This window comes from Helianthus annuus, chromosome 15 (assembly GCF_002127325.2).
Source record: "Helianthus annuus cultivar XRQ/B chromosome 15, HanXRQr2.0-SUNRISE, whole genome shotgun sequence".
In the NCBI taxonomy this organism is placed as follows: Eukaryota; Viridiplantae; Streptophyta; class Magnoliopsida; order Asterales; family Asteraceae; genus Helianthus; species Helianthus annuus.
The window spans coordinates 9,491,580-9,511,072 of NC_035447.2; the positions used below are offsets into that span (position 1 = coordinate 9,491,580).

A 19,493-nucleotide genomic window follows, 5' to 3' on the forward strand; every position below is an offset into this window, starting at 1 on the left:
GTGTTTTATTACTTTATTTAATTAATTAATTCCATTTTATTAATAATCCGATCCAAACATAATATATATAAATCACAATGATTGGTATGCTACTTTTTTAAACGCGAGGTGTAGCCTAATTTTATCAATTATATAATTATATCTGAACTAAAACCATGTTGTTTATGCTTAGGTTACGCGTTAACACGCCACATAACTTTATATGAAAGCAAACACCATGCCGTGGGCGTCAAAAAGGAGCGTCAAGGGCTCTCTTGTGAGTGGGGTAACCCTCCAAATGGGAGTGGGCATCAAACCACAACGTGTATCCTTATAAGATGTAGGCTTAATTTATCACTTGTCTCAAAATTTCCATCATTTCTTGTATTCGATGGAACTTTCTTAAGCAACTCTTGCAATACTTTCCAACTATTTTTCAAATTTCTCTTAAACTCCTTCCAAGACTGCTTGAATTTTTAGGTTTTCCATCTTTGTTGCGTCTTATTCAACTCTTGATCATACTTCGTGGTTGATTTCGCAATCATAATTTGCCTGAAACCCGTCCTAAGTTATTGCTTCACAATTGAGTGTGACTAAACATCCCTATGGTTATTGAGAATTATCTAGATTAGTACAGACCTAACGTCACAGTAGGGATGAGCAAATGGTACCCGGGACCGGTATCGAATTTACCGAACCGGATACATTTTCGGTACCGACTTTTGACATTTTTGGTACCGGTCCGGTACCGTTCGGTACCGGTATTTATCGGTTTTTACCCTCAAATACCGGTACCGTACCGTACCGGGTATATTCGATACCGGCACCCACTTTTGTGGATTTTCGGTAACGGTCGGTACCGAGCTCATCCCGACGTCACAGTAACACTTCGGTGAGCTTTTGTTTCGTGTGTCCATAGTTTAATAACATACCTTTATCGATTTAATAACATAGATGTCGATCAATTTGATACTAGCATCAAAATAATACTTAATAGTGAGCTTTTTGTACCGTAAGTGTTTTCCCAAACAATTTATGCCCCTTATTTAGGGTGTCAATATTTCTTGTTAGTTAGTATATTATATATGATGGTGCTGAAGAAAGCCACGATGAAACCAAGAAAAGAACAAATGGGAGACGTGCATTTACCTTAAAATTCCTTAAATACCCTGAATCACTGTTGGTAACAAGACCTTGTTCGTGTTCGTTTGTTAAGAAATGTATGTGTTCGCGAACCGTTCATGAACACTTATCGAACGAGATTTTATGTTCGTGTTCATTTGTTAAGGAAATGAACTTGTTCGTGTTCGTTTGCGTTTGTTTGTTAATTTTAGGCAACGAACAAAAACAAACGTTGACGAACACAAATGAGCACAAACTAATGTTCATGAACACAAATGGAAACAAACGAACGAACACGTTACCGAACGTTCACGAACATAAACGAACGAACACGGCCTCTATTCATGTTTGTTCATTTAACTAAACGAACGAAATTTCTTGTTCGTGTTCATTTGTTTAACAAACGAACGAATACAAACGAACTTCCCACCGAACGATTCACGAACTGTTCGCCGAACCTTTGGTTCATTTGCAACCCTAAATATAATATATAGATATAATAATTAGAGAAATCCAATTATAATTGGGCTTAGTGAAACCCGGCCCAGTATAAGTAGAGAAATCCAATTACAATTGGGCTAAGTAAAACTCAGCCTAATACAACTAGCATTAGGCTCAATTAGAGGTGCACAAATCGGGTTTATTTGTATACCCGGTTCGGGCTATGGAACCGGGTTCGGGTACGACCGCGTCCTAAAAATTCTGGTATTGAAAATACCCGAGTCGGGTCCGGGTCCGGGTTTTAGACAGAAAATGCATATTCTATATACTCGGGTTCAGGTAGGGTCTAGGTCGAGTTTTCTAATACCCGAGTTTCATAATACCCTATTTCCGGGTTCGGTAAGGTTCGGGTATTGCTCGGGTAGGGTACGGGTATGGCTAGGGTATGGATCGTGTTCGGGTATTGATCGGGTTTTTATATTTATTTTTTGACATATAACATAGAAATATAAAATGCGAAACCTTTTATCCTATAAAACATAGATTACCAAGGTGCAAAGTTCGAAAAAACACCAAAAAAAACGAAAACCCGAACCGAGGTATTAATTAAGCCCGGTTATGGGTATTCACTCAACCCAGGTACGCAGAAAAACCGGGTCCGAAACGTATAGAAAAAAAACCCGGTTTCGGGTTCGGGTCTTATACGCATATGTATACCGACCCTTACCCTATGAGTAGGGTTGGGTTCGGGTAGGGTTCTAAAAAACCCGGTTCCAGATTTTCTTCCGGGTCCTGGTGCGTCCGGATTCGGGTTTTTTTTTTTGTGCACCACTAGGCTCAATTTCTAAACTTTGTCGAGCGGCACAATTTCTAAGTTATTATTATATGTATTCATGATATCTACCAAGGATATAAGCCTTGCAGGTTTGATGATCACTTCTAATTTTAGTGATTTTAGTAGTAATGTTAATTAGTATAAAATAAGCATGCAAAAGATGTAATCAATTTGGAATTTTCGCATACTATTTGTTTTTGGTGTTAATTATTGATTATCCTATGGGAACAAGATAAAGATCATCAAGACTATTTTACCTTTTTTATGCATCATAAACTAGTTTGTGATAAAATACTTGCAATAATTGCATATTTACTATATGCAAAGTGATATTGTATATAAAAATCACAGTAGAACTACTTCTGGGTTTTCTTTAAACATTTGTTAAAACGTATCTAGCATTTTATCGGCTTTTGTTCCGCGTCAATATAACATCTACAAAAATTGTAGTACAAATTGTTTATTAAAATATTAATTTATTTAGTAACGAAAATGTAAATTTTCACATTTATATATGAATGGTCAAACAAAAATAGCGAAAATAAGGCTTTTTCTTTATAAAGAGATTGTCATTAACATCGTGACACGACAAGTAAACGCGTTTACATCTTTCTTCGAGAATTCTAGTCAACATATGATGTTACATCCGTATTAGTTGGCTTTTACAATTGCTAAAAAACAAATTAATTTTTCTAACATTAATATTTCCCGGAGTATGAACAAGCATATTAATCCACCTGTGAAGGTAGTAACCATTGGTGATGGTCCATAGGGAAACCGGACATGGGTAAAGACATCAACGACAAAGTTTTATAAAACCACAATTTTTTTTCTATGGCCGGGTAATTTTTCGGCATTCCCACGTTATTTAGATCGTAGTTTTCTATTTTTTGGAATTTTAATTTATCATTCGGTAAAAGTTATTATTCTAGTAGTGTTGTAACTTAAATAGTAATATATGGAAGAAGTGGGCTTTTTAGGCCCACCCTGGTCCGGCCTAGATTTGTGCACCTCGGACCTACAAAGATTATAAGTCATACGGGGGACCGGTGGAGAAAAAATAGGTGAAAGGTTGGACTAGCATGGAGAATATTCAAAAGTGAGACTGCCAATAGGCAATGACGTCTACTAAGGATTATTACAGGCCAATTTCCCATTAAAAAAAGGTTATAAGTCATGTTGGTTGTTTATGATTAAAAACTAAAAAGGTCATGTTGGTATTGTGTACCATATTTCACAAGATATAATAAAAATGCAGTCACAACATCATTTCATGACTGAATAGTTAACATCTCTTCTTTTGCAGGGTAAATCACTTGCTTTATTCAAATCAACACTTGAACAATTGGAAGGTGATGTAACATTTTTTATTGTTAAAATGATATGAGGAACTCTTTGTGTTTAATATCTCTTCTACCTTGCAGCACTTGGACCGTCATTCTCATGAATCTCTTTGAGGATGGCTTCACATTTGGAGACAGGGAGGAGGTAAGAAATGTAATCAATATGCTGTTAGAAGTATTATTATTAAACATTAGATATGTTATATATTATTCGAACATATATGTACTTATGATAAGTATGATAAGTAACTAGGATGATAACTTATGTAATTAGGATGATAAGCGGGTTAAATCTTCAAACTTAACTGCCGGTGCAGTTACCCGCCTAAAATTAACCGCCAAAATGTGGTTTATATGGTTGATTGCCGGCACATTATTCCGGTTATCAAGACAGTTTCATCACAACCGAAATTGTCCACGAAAGCTGTTCGTTTTCTGCATTTCTTGTATCGCTCATTTTTCTGCATATTCACATTTCATAATCATGTCTGTGAATGCAAACTCAAAACCTTCCGCTGCTTATGATTCTGCCGTCCAACATATGCAGCCTCTTGTCTAGGGATGATTGTGTTATATTTTGTTTTTAAGTTCATATATATATTCATCAACGAAGTTATAATGGGTGTTGTTAAAATTTTGCAGATCTTTCATGATGTTCCAGAGAACTTAAATCCATATAAACGTAGAACAGACTCGATTTTAACTATTAGTACTCTTCATTACAAGTTTAATTGCTTAATCTTCATAGTAAAACTTTTAGAAGTTTAATATTTCTAAGTTACGACTGGATTTTCATCAACTAGGTTAAACTTTATATATTTTTGTTACTTTGTAATTGGGCTTAGTAAAACCCGGCCCAGTATACGTAGAGAAATCCAATTACAATTGGGCTAAGTAAAACTCAGCCTAATACAACTAGCATTAGGCTCAATTAGAGGTGCACAAATCGGGTTTATTTGTATACCCGGTTCGGGCTATGGAACCGGGTTCGTGTACGACCGCGTCCTAAAAATTCTGGTATTGAAAATACCCGAGTCGGGTCCGGGTCCGGGTTTTAGACAGAAAATGCATATTCTATATACTCGGGTTCAGGTAGGGTCTAGGTCGAGTTTTCTAATACCCGAGTTTCATAATACCCTATTTCCGGGTTCGGTAAGGTTCGGGTATTGCTCGGGTAGGGTACGGGTATGGCTCGGGTATGGATCGTGTTCGGGTATTGATCGGGTTTTTATATTTATTTTTTGACATATAACATAGAAATATAAAATGCGAAACCTTTTATCCTATAAAACATAGATTACCAAGGTGCAAAGTTCGAAAAAACACCAAAAAAAACGAAAACCCGAACCGGGTATTCACCCAACCCGGTTACAGGTATTAATTAAGCCCGGTTATGGGTATTCACTCAACCCAGGTACGCAGAAAAACCGGGTCCTAAACAAGAAGAAAGAAAACCCGGTTTCGGGTTCGGGTCTTATACGCATATGTATACCTACCCTTACCCTATGAGTAGGGTTGGGTTCGGGTAGGGTTCTAAAAAACCCGGTTCCAGATTTTCTTCCGGGTCCTGGTCCGTCCGGATTCGGGTTTTTTTTGTGCACCACTAGGCTCAATTTCTAAACTTTGTCGAGTGGCACAATTTCTAAGTTATTATTATATGTATTCATGATATCTACCAAGGATATAAGCCTTGCAGGTTTCATGATCACTTCTAATTTTAGTGATTTTAGTAGTAATGTTAATTAGTATAAAATAAGCATGCAACAGATGTAATCAATTTGGAATTTTCGCATACTATTTGTTTTTGGTGTTAATTATTGATTATCCTATGGGAACAAGATAAAGATCTTCAAGACTATTTTATCTTTTTTTATGCATCATAAACTAGTTTGTGATAAAATACTTGCAATAATTGCATATTTACTATATGCAAAGTGATATTGTATATAAAAATCACAGTAGAACTACATCTGGGTTTTCTTTAAACATTTGTTAAAACGTATCTAGCATTTTATCGGCTTTTGTTCCGCGTCAATATAACATCTACAAAAATTGTAGTACAAATTGTTTATTAAAATATTAATTTATTTAGTAACGAAAATGTAAATTTTCACATTTATATATGAATGGTCAAACAAAAATAGCGAAAATAAGGCTTTTTCTTTATAAAGAGATTGTCATTAACATCGTGACACGACAAGTAAACGCGTTTACATCTTTCTTCGAGAATTATAGTCAACATATGATGTTACATCCGTATTAGTTGGCTTTTACAATTGCTAAAAAACAAATTAATTTTTCTAACCTTAATATTTCCCGGAGTATGAACAAGCATATTAATCCACCTGTGAAGGTAGTAACCGTTGGTGATGGTCCATAGGGAAACCGGACATGGGTAAAGACATCAACGACAAAGTTTTATAAAACCACAATTTTTTTTCTATGGCCGGGTAATTTTTCGGCATTCCCACGTTATTTAGATCGTAGTTTTCTATTTTTTTGGAATTTTAATTTATCATTCGGTAAAAGTTATTATTCTAGTAGTGTTGTAACTTAAATAGTAATATATGGAAGAAGTGGGCTTTTTAGGCCCACCCTGGTCCGGCCTAGATTTGTGCACCTCGGACCTACAAAGATTATAAGTCATACGGGGGACCGGTGGAGAAAAAATAGGTGAAAGGTTGGACTAGCATGGAGAATATTCAAAAGTGAGACTGCCAATAGGCAATGACGTCTACTAAGGATTATTACAGGCCAATTTCCCATTAAAAAAGGTTATAAGTCATGTTGGTTGTTTATGATTAAAATCTAAAAAGGTCATGTTGGTATTGTGTACCATATTTCACAAGATATAATAAAAATGCAGTCACAACATTATTTCATGACTGAATAGTTAACATCTCTTCTTTTGCAGGGTAAATCACTTGCTTTATTCAAATCAACACTTGAACAATTGGAAGGTGATGTAACATTTTTTATTGTTAAAATGATATGAGGAACTCTTTGTGTTTAATATCTCTTCTACCTTGCAGCACTTGGACCGTCATTCTCATGAATCTGTTTGAGGATGGCTTCACATTTGGAGACAGGGGGGAGGTAAGAAATGTAATCAATATGCTGTTAGAAGTATTATTATTAAACATTAGATATGTTATATATTATTCGAACATATATGTACTTATGATAAGTATGATAAGTAACTAGGATGATAACTTATGTAATTAGGATGATAAGCGGGTTAAATCTTCAAACTTAACTGCCGGTGCAGTTACCCGCCTAAAATTAACCGCCAAAATGTGGTTTATATGGTTGATTGCCGGCACACTATTCCGGTTATCAAGACAGTTTCATCACAACCGAAATTGTCCAGGAAATCTGTTCGTTTTCTGCATTTCTTGTATCGCTCATTTTTCTGCATATTCACATTTCATAATCATGTCTGTGAATGCAAACTCAAAACCTTCCGCTGCTTATGATTCTGCCGTCCAACATATGCAGCCTCTTGTTTAGGGATGATTGTGTTATATTTTGTTTTTAAGTTCATATATATATTCATCAACGAAGTTATAATGGGTGTTGTTAAAATTTTGCAGATCTTTCATGATGTTCCAGAGAACTTAAATCCATATAACCGTAGAACAGACTCGATTTTAACTGTTAGTACTCTTCATTACAAGTTTAATTGCTTAATCTTCATAGTAAAACTTTTAGAAGTTTAATATTTCTATGTTACGACTGGATTTTCATCAACTAGGGTAAACTTTATATATTTTTGTTACTTTGTAATTGGGCTTAGTGAAACCCGGCCCAGTATACGTAGAGAAATCCAATTACAATTGGGCTAAGTAAAACTCAGCCTAATACAACTAGCATTAGGCTCAATTAGAGGTGCACAAATCGGGTTTATTTGTATACCCGGTTCGGGCTATGGAACCGGGTTCGTGTACGACCGCGTCCTAAAAATTCTGGTATTGAAAATACCCGAGTCGGGTCCGGGTCCGGGTTTTAGACAGAAAATGCATATTCTATATACTCGGGTTCAGGTAGGGTCTAGGTCGAGTTTTCTAATACCCGAGTTTCATAATACCCTATTTCCGGGTTCGGTAAGGTTCGGGTATTGCTCGGGTAGGGTACGGGTATGGCTCGGGTATGGATCGTGTTCGGGTATTGATCGGGTTTTTATATTTATTTTTTGACATATAACATAGAAATATAAAATGCGAAACCTTTTATCCTATAAAACATAGATTACCAAGGTGCAAAGTTCGAAAAAACACCAAAAAAAACGAAAACCCGAACCGGGTATTCACCCAACCCGGTTACAGGTATTAATTAAGCCCGGTTATGGGTATTCACTCAACCCAGGTACGCAGAAAAACCGGGTCCTAAACAAGAAGAAAGAAAACCCGGTTTCGGGTTCGGGTCTTATACGCATATGTATACCTACCCTTACCCTATGAGTAGGGTTGGGTTCGGGTAGGGTTCTAAAAAACCCGGTTCCAGATTTTCTTCCGGGTCCTGGTCCGTCCGGATTCGGGTTTTTTTTGTGCACCACTAGGCTCAATTTCTAAACTTTGTCGAGTGGCACAATTTCTAAGTTATTATTATATGTATTCATGATATCTACCAAGGATATAAGCCTTGCAGGTTTCATGATCACTTCTAATTTTAGTGATTTTAGTAGTAATGTTAATTAGTATAAAATAAGCATGCAAAAGATGTAATCAATTTGGAATTTTCGCATACTATTTGTTTTTGGTGTTAATTATTGATTATCCTATGGGAACAAGATAAAGATCTTCAAGACTATTTTATCTTTTTTATGCATCATAAACTAGTTTGTGATAAAATACTTGCAATAATTGCATATTTACTATATGCAAAGTGATATTGTATATAAAAATCACAGTAGAACTACATCTGGGTTTTCTTTAAACATTTGTTAAAACGTATCTAGCATTTTATCGGCTTTTGTTCCGCGTCAATATAATATCTACAAAAATTGTAGTACAAATTGTTTATTAAAATATTAATTTATTTAGTAACGAAAATGTAAATTTTCACATTTATATATGAATGGTCAAACAAAAATAGCGAAAATAAGGCTTTTTCTTTATAAAGAGATTGTCATTAACATCGTGACACGACAAGTAAACGCGTTTACATCTTTCTTCGAGAATTATAGTCAACATATGATGTTACATCCGTATTAGTTGGCTTTTACAATTGCTAAAAAACAAATTAATTTTTCTAACATTAATATTTCCCGGAGTATGAACAAGCATATTAATCCACCTGTGAAGGTAGTAACCGTTGGTGATGGTCCATAGGGAAACCGGACATGGGTAAAGACATCAACGACAAAGTTTTATAAAACCACAATTTTTTTTCTATGGCCGGGTAATTTTTCGGCATTCCCACGTTATTTAGATCGTAGTTTTCTATTTTTTTGGAATTTTAATTTATCATTCGGTAAAAGTTATTATTCTAGTAGTGTTGTAACTTAAATAGTAATATATGGAAGAAGTGGGCTTTTTAGGCCCACCCTGGTCCGGCCTAGATTTGTGCACCTCGGACCTACAAAGATTATAAGTCATACGGGGGACCGGTGGAGAAAAAATAGGTGAAAGGTTGGACTAGCATGGAGAATATTAAAAAGTGAGACTGCCAATAGGCAATGACGTCTACTAAGGATTATTACAGGCCAATTTCCCATTAAAAAAAGGTTATAAGTCATGTTGGTTGTTTATGATTAAAATCTAAAAAGGTCATGTTGGTATTGTGTACCATATTTCACAAGATATAATAAAAATGCAGTCACAACATTATTTCATGACTGAATAGTTAACATCTCTTCTTTTGCAGGGTAAATCACTTGCTTTATTCAAATCAACACTTGAACAATTGGAAGGTGATGTAACATTTTTTATTGTTAAAATGATATGAGGAACTCTTTGTGTTTAATATCTCTTCTACCTTGCAGCACTTGGACCGTCATTCTCATGAATCTGTTTGAGGATGGCTTCACATTTGGAGACAGGGGGGAGGTAAGAAATGTAATCAATATGCTGTTAGAAGTATTATTATTAAACATTAGATATGTTATATATTATTCGAACATATATGTACTTATGATAAGTATGATAAGTAACTAGGATGATAACTTATGTAATTAGGATGATAAGCGGGTTAAATCTTCAAACTTAACTGCCGGTGCAGTTACCCGCCTAAAATTAACCGCCAAAATGTGGTTTATATGGTTGATTGCCGGCACACTATTCCGGTTATCAAGACAGTTTCATCACAACCGAAATTGTCCACGAAATCTGTTCGTTTTCTGCATTTCTTGTATCGCTCATTTTTCTGCATATTCACATTTCATAATCATGTCTGTGAATGCAAACTCAAAACCTTCCGCTGCTTATGATTCTGCCGTCCAACATATGCAGCCTCTTGTTTAGGGATGATTGTGTTATATTTTGTTTTTAAGTTCATATATATATTCATCAACGAAGTTATAATGGGTGTTGTTAAAATTTTGCAGATCTTTCAGAGAACTTAAATCCATATAACCGTAGAACAGACTCGATTTTAACTGTTAGTACTCTTCATTACAAGTTTAATTGCTTAATCTTCATAGTAAAACTTTTAGAAGTTTAATATTTCTATGTTACGACTGGATTTTCATCAACTAGGGTAAACTTTATATATTTTTGTTACTTTGTAATTGGGCTTAGTGAAACCCGGCCCAGTATACGTAGAGAAATCCAATTACAATTGGGCTAAGTAAAACTCAGCCTAATACAACTAGCATTAGGCTCAATTAGAGGTGCACAAATCGGGTTTATTTGTATACCCGGTTCGGGCTATGGAACCGGGTTCGGGTACGACCGCGTCCTAAAAATTCTGGTATTGAAAATACCCGAGTCGGGTCCGGGTCCGGGTTTTAGACAGAAAATGCATATTCTATATACTCGGGTTTAGGTAGGGTCTAGGTCAAGTTTTCTAATACCCGAGTTTCATAATACCCTATTTCCGGGTTCGGTAAGGTTCGGGTATTGCTCGGGTAGGGTACGGGTATGGCTCGGGTATGGATCGTGTTCGGGTATTGATCGGGTTTTTATATTTATTTTTTGACATATAACATAGAAATATAAAATGCGAAACCTTTTATCCTATAAAACATAGATTACCAAGGTGCAAAGTTCGAAAAAACACCAAAAAAAACGAAAACCCGAACCGGGTATTCACCCAACCCGGTTACAGGTATTAATTAAGCCCGGTTATGGGTATTCACTCAACCCAGGTACGCAGAAAAACCGGGTCCTAAACGAGTAGAAAAAAAACCCGGTTTCGGGTTCGGGTCTTATACGCATATGTATACCGACCCTTACCCTATGAGTAGGGTTGGGTTCGGGTAGGGTTCTAAAAAACCCGGTTCCAGATTTTCTTCCGGGTCCTGGTCCGTCCGGATTCGGGTTTTTTTTGTGCACCACTAGGCTCAATTTCTAAACTTTGTCGAGTGGCACAATTTCTAAGTTATTATTATATGTATTCATGATATCTACCAAGGATATAAGCCTTGCAGGTTTGATGATCACTTCCAATTTTAGTGGTTTTAGTAGTAATGTTAATTAGTATAAAATAAGCATGCAAAAGATGTAATCAATTTGGAATTTTCGCATACTATTTGTTTTTTGTGTTATTTATTGATTATCCTATGGGAACAAGATAAAGATCTTCAAGACTATTTTACCTTTTTTATGCATCATAAACTAGTTTGTGATAAAATACTTGCAATAATTGCATATTTACTATATGCAAAGTGATATTGTATATAAAAATCACAGTAGAACTACATCTGGGTTTTCTTTAAACATTTGTTAAAACGTATCTAGCATTTTATTGGCTTTTGTTCCACGTCAATATAACATCTACAAAAATTGTAGTACAAATTGTTTATTAAAATATTAATTTATTTAGTAACGAAAATGTAAATTTTCACATTTATATATGAATGGTCAAACAAAAATAGCGAAAATAAGGCTTTTTCTTTATAAAGAGATTGTCATTAACATCGTGACACGACAAGTAAACGCGTTTACATCTTTCTTCGAGAATTCTAGTCAACATATGATGTTACATCCGTATTAGTTGGCTTTTACAATTGCTAAAAAACAAATTAATTTTTCTAACATTAATATTTTCCGGAGTATGAACAAGCATATTAATCCACCTGTGAAGGTAGTAACCGTTGGTGATGGTCCATAGGGAAACCGGACATGGGTAAAGACATCAACGGCAAAGTTTTATAAAACCACAATTTTTTTCTATGGCCGGGTAATTTGTCGGCATTCCCACGTTATTTAGATCGTAGTTTTCTATTTTTTGGAATTTTAATTTATCATTCGGTAAAAGTTATTATTCTAGTAGTGTTGTAACTTAAATAGTAATATATGGAAGAAGTGGGCTTTTTAGGCCCACCCTGGTCCGGCCTAGATTTGTGCACCTCGGACCTACAAAGATTATAAGTCATACGGGGGACCGGTGGAGAAAAAATAGGTGAAAGGTTGGACTAGCATGGAGAATATTCAAAGTGAGACTGCCAATAGGCAATGACGTCTACTAAGGATTATTACAGGCCAATTTCCCATTAAAAAAGGTTATAAGTCATGTTGGTTGTTTATGATTAAAAACTAAAAAGGTCATGTTGGTATTGTGTACCATATTTCACAAGATATAATAAAAATGCAGTCATAACATCATTTCATGACTGAATAGTTAACATCTCTTCTTTTGCAGGGTAAATCACTTGCTTTATTCAAATCAACACTTGAACAATTGGAAGGTGATGTAACATTTTTTATTGTTAAAATGATATGAGGAACTCTTTGTGTTTAATATCTCTTCTACCTTGCAGCACTTGGACCGTCATTCTCATGAATCTGTTTGAGGATGGCTTCACATTTGGAGACACGGAGGAGGTAAGAAATGTAATCAATATGCTGTTAGAAGTATTATTATTAAACATTAGATATGTTATATATTATTCGAACATATATGTACTTATGATAAGTATGATAAGTAACTAGGATGATAACTTATGTAATTAGGATGATAAGCGGGTTAAATCTTCAAACTTAACTGCCGGTGCAGTTACCCGCATAAAATTAACCGCCAAAATGTGGTTTATATGGTTGATTGCCGGCACACTATTCCGGTTATCAAGACAGTTTCATCACAACCGAAATTGTCCACGAAATCTGTTCGTTTTCTGCATTTCTTGTATCGCTCATTTTTCTGCATATTCACATTTCATAATCATGTCTGTGAATGCAAACTCAAAACCTTCCGCTGCTTATGATTCTGCCGTCCAACATATGCAGCCTCTTGTTTAGGGATGATTGTGTTATATTTTGTTTTTAAGTTCATATATATATTCATCAACGAAGTTATAATGGGTGTTGTTAAAATTTTGCAGATCTTTCATGATGTTCCAGAGAACTTAAATCCATATAACCGTAGAACAGACTCGATTTTAACTGTTAGTACTCTTCATTACAAGTTTAATTGCTTAATCTTCATAGTAAAACTTTTAGAAGTTTAATATTTCTATGTTACGACTGGATTTTCATCAACTAGGTTAAACTTTATATATTTTTGTTACTTTGTATCAGGATATCCAGTGTGGGCGCATACCCACTGGCGTTTTACAAGACATGCCGTTATAGTACGTGAATGGAACTGTTCTTTGTGAGGTGAGTTAATTCTCTTTGCAACACATGCCAAAAATATTAGAAATTATATCAAATGTTATAACTAACATATTGCATGAGTTTGAACAAGAACAACAGTGACTCACAATTCTTCACTAGAAGTAGTAGATCAGTCAGAACCTTTCAAGTCTTTTTCCTCCTAGCAAGAACATCGAAAATCCATCAGTTTGACGCGACACATATTCTTGTGCATTATAGATCTATGGGATCTTGTGACAGTCATTTTAGTCATATAGGTTTTAGAATATATGAACACAATTGTTTAGTCACATAGGGTTTAGTTTATACGGACTGAATTATTTAACTGTCACAAAAGTGTCCCAAAATTAAATGCGGCATAATTGTAGTGTATCATGGAAACTTTATAATATTTTTCTTACACACAAGACACACAGGTTAGTACTAGAAATAATATACAAATGAAAAGCACATTTTTTGTTAGTAGTTCGCTTATAGTCTAGATTGCATACTGACCCAACTATGCATACAAAACTAGCTAGACACTAAATTAACAAGGCAATAGACAACTTTTCTGTGTGAAGCCCTTTTGATCAAATGAGATTTCAGAAAGAGTTAACATTTGATTTTTGTGCAGGTCCGGGACTACCGTGTTTTTATAGAGTTCCCTATCGTTGATACAATCCCCTTGAAAATGGGGTTGGATAATGTCATTGAGGACATGGCATCGATGTCTCAAGAATTTTCCTATAGTGATATTTAGGTCCATGTCTGCCGATTGCTAAATTTTGTAACTCCATTAACTTGCAGATTGATTTGGAAATCGGCCAGGGAACAAAGAGGCAAAGGACCGATGCGATGACTGACGTTAGTTCTCTCCTAGACCGTTTCTACAATATTGAAACAATGACTAGGAGGTGAGTGAAAATGAAACCTATCTATCCAAAAAAGTACTATTGTTGTTGTTATGTGATTGTAAATGAACTTATGCCAAACTTTTTATTCCGGTTTAGGCCGGCCCTAGTTTTACCACGTCAGGATTTTCAACGAATCTGATAAGTAGCCGCCTGAATGAAGTGGAAAGGGATGACTGGTGAAGCTAGTTTTTTTTTTGTTTATATATGGATTGGAAAGAGTCTTTTCTTTATTCATGTTTTTAGGAAAAAATCAAACTTGAGTAGCTGTGTCTGTGTTCATATAGTAGGATAGATATCTTGCAAGATTGGCTTGTTTATGAATGGTATAACATGCTTTTATAGTAGAATAGATAAGTTTTTATGGGTTTTTTTGGTGTGTTTACGGATTCAGATTGCAGCCACATTATAATAATGGACTAACAAACAACCTAACTTCAACTTAAAAGAAGTAATGGACTACAAAACAACCTAACTTCAACTTAAAACGCGTATATATAACTTTTGATCCATCTGGAGTTGGAACCCGTAAAACATGGACCATTGTAGTTATCTGATTTGTTAAGGATCTAGTGGCAAAAAAAAAATGTCTTTCTCATTGATGTTCAGGTCACTGAAGATAAACCGAGTAAATCAACGCTCTCTGTAAGGTTAGGATGCTGATCATTGCACATTCGTCAAATGTCCTACAAGGTAACTAGTTGTGCTTGTGTCCATTTGTGGTTTGCCTATAAAGATTGTATCTGTAAGCTGTGTGACTTAACGATGTCAAATTTACCAATAGCATGTCATTAATTAATACATTTGATAGAAACAAAAGTTCAACAGTTAATACCAAAGTCCAAATAAACAGACACAACACCGTGTCAGATCGTCTCAACCTACAAGAAGAACTGTGAACGACACATCAAACTCCTCGGATTTACAACAATATTAAACCCAACCATAAGCATGTAAGCCACACGAGCAGTGGCTAACGGCTAATTAGCAGCACTTGGTTCACCTAATGAACATTACTCCCCAATCGGTTTCCTCTTTCTACCAAGAACGGTCGCCTTTTGAAACCTCGGTCCACCCATACGCCAGCTCTTAAATGCCGCAGTTGATGACTTAGCAGCATCGTACACTTCAAAAGCAAGAAGAAATATACAACAAGATTTCAAGTTACTTATATTCAAAATGTTTAGAAATAGGAAGAGTAATTCAAATCTCACATTTTGTTTCTTCTTTCGTTAATAGCGATAAGAACTTCGGGGCCAGTACCGATGCTGATGTATGCGCCTTGATTAAAACTTCCTTATACCTTATCTGGAAAGCAACCAAGAGTAAAGATCCAATAGTTTTGTCACCGATCCTGAACCGTTAAGCAACAAACACAATTAAAAAAAAAGCGGAAACTTGCGGCAATAAAAAAAAAAAAAAAAAAAAAAAAAAAAAAAAACACTCACAATTGCAGTATCTTGCATCCTAACTGATAAAAATACGAGCATCGAGATCTTAAGTCCACGTGTGCACCATCAGCCCCAATTTCTTCTCGAGTTCTGGCATCAAAACAACACGATAGTAATAAGAATGACTTTAATATTAATAGAGCCAAATGCATAAAAAATCATGAAACCCAATCCGGTCGTATTACTTCTTATTGAAACATGGAGGAACGTTGACGGATGCTGCCTGTCTCAGGTGCAGTTCACTAGCGAGCCAGAACGGTAATTCTACCTTTGACCTAGGTTCTATCTGTTGTAACAACAACAACGATAGTCGCATTAGAAACAGTTATCGTTATCAACGTACGGAATTGACGATAAACTTACTTACCCTGTTTGTTTCATTGGATTGAAGCAAACCAACTCCGTTTACTGCTTCGAGGAACACCGCTGGAACAAGCTATAGAAAAGAGGTCACCATATGAACTTTTTATATCAAGTAATGTGATTATTATGTGAATGCAGAATTGAAAAGAAGAAAAATTTCAACCTCTTCATCTGCTAAGATGTCATCAATATCGTAATATTTCGCCATCATGATTGAAGCAAGAACAAACTGTTGTTTGCCACCACAACTCACTAAGTATCAAGAACCAGACTGGACTGAAAATCAACATCTTAATTAAGCCTTAGTTACTCAATTACACATGCTAATTAATTGAAATTGTAGCAGATGCAGCATAACAATACAACTACCAAAACCCTAGAAGAATACGATATGAACTAAAACGAAACGACATTTTGTTCTGTAATCAGTTAATCGATATCGTATGTTAGACCTGGCAAACGGGTCGGGTCAGGTCGGGTCATGGGTCAAAACGGGTTCGGGTCAAAATGGGTTCGGGTCAATTTAAAAAAGGGTTGTTTTGGTTCGGGTCAAAACGGGTTCGGGTCAAAACGGGTTCGGGTCAGAACGGGTTCGGGTCGGAGCGGGTTTCGGGTCGGGTTGGGTTAGTTAAAAAATGTTTTTTTTAAAGAGATTGTACATCAAGAGGCAATTTTGTCGGGTTAAAACGGGTCCGGGTTGGTTCGGGTTGAGAATGGGTTCGGGTCGGGACGGGTTCGGGTCAAAAAAGTGGGCTTCTTCAGGTAATACTACTGGTGCTGTTGTTGAAGAAGGTCAACAAAGACTGCCATTAGAACTACGTACGTAAACTGTCGAAATTTGTAACACTAAAATAATCATTCTCCAGGGTATGTATGTACCTTCTTCATATTCTAAAAGCAACATTATCTTTTTCTAAATATATAACTGAATCATTCAAGTAGCAAAACATTAATGCAAATGCAAATTCAAAATACAGAAGTTTCAGAACTCTTGTTATTTACACAAAAAATAAAGAGATATTGGTTTACATATGCATATGTTATGGTATGATTCTAACACCCAATTCCTTCTGAGCAAACTGGATTAGATTTTCAATATCGCACTCATCGACATATCCGTTTCCGTTCTTGTCAGCAGACTTGATTCCAGCCCTGCCTTTCAAGCCGGAAAACCAACCTCCGGTGGCCTTAACAATCTGTCGGAGCTCCGATTTTATATAACTTAATTAAAAATCAAAACTTGCTATCATAATACTAAAGAGCAGAAACCATATGAGATCAGACCAAAAAAATTTCCCCAAAATTAAGGTGATTCACATATAATAAGTATTAATCAAACTCAAATACAACAAAACTAGTAAAAGATTAACAAACAGATCCAAAACTGAATTAAATAAATGAAATTAAATCTAATCACACCCATGTAAGCAAATGTCTATATTCATAACTGATTCTTATTAATTTAAAATTAAAAAAAAAAACAAATCCCATCTTATAAATCAGAGATGAAGAACAACACCCAGAAACAAATGCATCAGATTTCAACAAAATCAAAACAAATTGACAAGAATCATGGGAAACCCATTTCGAACAAATGATTCACTTTTCTAAGAAAACAGGTTAGATAATAGTATTTGCTTTCGTAATCCTCTGTCGATGTGTATTGCATGTTCTTCAATTGTACGCAGAAAACATCAATTTCAACTCTAATTTGGTACAAACGAAGCAAAGATTAGGGTTTTGAACCTGTGTCTGATTCGATGTGAAGAAATCGTTGATGCAGACCGAGAGATTAACGAGCGAAGATTGAAGATGATGTATTGATGTTCATTGTTCAGTTCATCCGTGGTTCAACCCTAATGAATGAAATGACCCGTTCTAATTTTTCAACCCAATTGGTTTGGACCCGACCCGTAAATGAAGAAACTTTTTACTTTTAAAATAACCCAGATTGACCCTCTTAATTAATATTATTCACCCAAATTAACCCATTGTCAATTATATAAAAAACCCATACTCACCCATATTATGCCATTTGGGTTAGGATTGCCCCCTCTAGTCTTGACCCCATGTTTATTTATACGATCTGACCCAAAGTCGATTACCATAAGTATCATTTTATAAAAGTGATAATTATTCTGTGATTATATAATTTGTTATTATATGCGGTCCCTCGTATTTTATAAGAACCTTATAAATATAACTATGTATACATTACATGCATATTTAGTATGTGTATTTAATGTTTTTGTAAGCGCATATAAGTAAATTTATAATTTTAATTAATTTATTGTATTCCCCCAAATTAGCTAACTAATTTTTTATTTTTATTTTTTAGATGAATAGATCACCTGGTAAGGACATTGCGTTATATCACCAGTGCCGTCTCCGAGAAATCTCGAAACGTTTTGGGCCTGGAGCCACTAAAAATAAACCGGGCCCATATAATTTAAACACAATAATCATATATAAAAAAAACTATAATATGACACTAATTGTTAAAACAATCATCAAAATAAAAGTATTGTACCAAAATGATCTAAAATTACCAACTTAAGCGAATCGTGCGGCTCTCCTAGCGTTTCTGGAAGCAAAGCTTTCGATCAAGTCTTCGTAATCCATAGTCTCTAATATGTCGTTTTCAATAGATATCATTGCTAAGCCATTGAGTCTTTCTTGGGACATACTTGATCGTAAGTAAGTCTTCAACAACTTCAACTTTGAGAAGCTTCTTTCTGCCGATGCTACTGTTACCGGAATGGTCAACAACACTCTATATGCAATTAATGCATTAGGAAAAAAACCAATATTCTTTAAACTATTGAAAGCATCAAAAGGGCAAACAATATGACTAGGTAAAAATGTCTCAAACAATTTCAACTCCTCATAAAGTTCATCAGCATCAACATCGGATTCGTCTTTAAACTTCAATGCATCTTGAAGACCATAAGCTTTGTGTGTGCGCTGCCTGTTCCTCTGTTCGTCGCTTCGTATAAGCTTTGTGTGTGCGCTGCCTGTTCGGCTATTCCTCTGTCGTCGCTTGATCTATTCTGGATTCCCGCTCATTACGTATTCACGTCAATCAAAGATGAAGGCCGAATGGTCGATTATAATAATTAGGTTACCAGTTAAACTTGTAAAGCCCCAATAACAGAGTTACAGAAACAAATAGTATATAGGATATTTTTTAAAAACTCTGGGCCCTCAAGAACTTTGGGCCTGAGTCCATTGCCCTACCTGCCCATACTGATAACCGGGCCTGTATATCACTCAAGTCCTAGGTAGGAATCCAGGGGTTGCCACAACAATCC

At 35.5% G+C, this 19,493-nt stretch overlaps 1 protein-coding gene across 2 annotated transcripts; it reads right to left on the reverse strand.

Annotated features, from left to right (window-relative positions):
• Window positions 1-15,136: 15,136 nt before the first annotated feature.
• LOC110910543 (DNA replication complex GINS protein PSF3) lies at window positions 15,137-18,085 on the reverse strand. 2 transcript variants are annotated; one of them, XM_022155176.2, is made up of 8 exons: window positions 17,929-18,073; window positions 17,212-17,378; window positions 16,346-16,458; window positions 16,187-16,255; window positions 16,005-16,105; window positions 15,817-15,909; window positions 15,583-15,722; window positions 15,137-15,494 (listed from the first exon to the last, which is right to left on the reverse strand). In XM_022155176.2, exons 3-8 carry the CDS (start codon window positions 16,391-16,393, stop codon window positions 15,382-15,384), a joined length of 564 nt encoding a protein of 187 aa, XP_022010868.1. In that variant the 5' UTR covers window positions 16,394-16,458; window positions 17,212-17,378; window positions 17,929-18,073; the 3' UTR covers window positions 15,137-15,381. The 2 variants fall into 2 exon arrangements, with proteins under 2 accessions (XP_022010868.1, XP_022010867.1); XM_022155175.2 differs by lacking the exon at window positions 17,212-17,378 and having other exon boundaries at window positions 17,929-18,085.
• Window positions 18,086-19,493: the final 1,408 nt, after the last annotated feature.

Excerpts from the sequence above, each read along its gene's own strand:
- LOC110910543 (XM_022155175.2), bottom strand. The coding sequence starts at position 16,393 with ATGATGGCGAAATATTACGATATTGATGACATCTTAGCAGATGAAGAG. Across the intron at positions 16,256-16,345 it reads ACATCTTAGCAGATGAAGAG|CTTGTTCCAGCGGTGTTCCT; the intron begins GTTGAAATTTTT and ends TCTTTTCTATAG. Across the intron at positions 16,106-16,186 it reads AATCCAATGAAACAAACAGG|ATAGAACCTAGGTCAAAGGT; the intron begins GTAAGTAAGTTT and ends TTGTTACAACAG.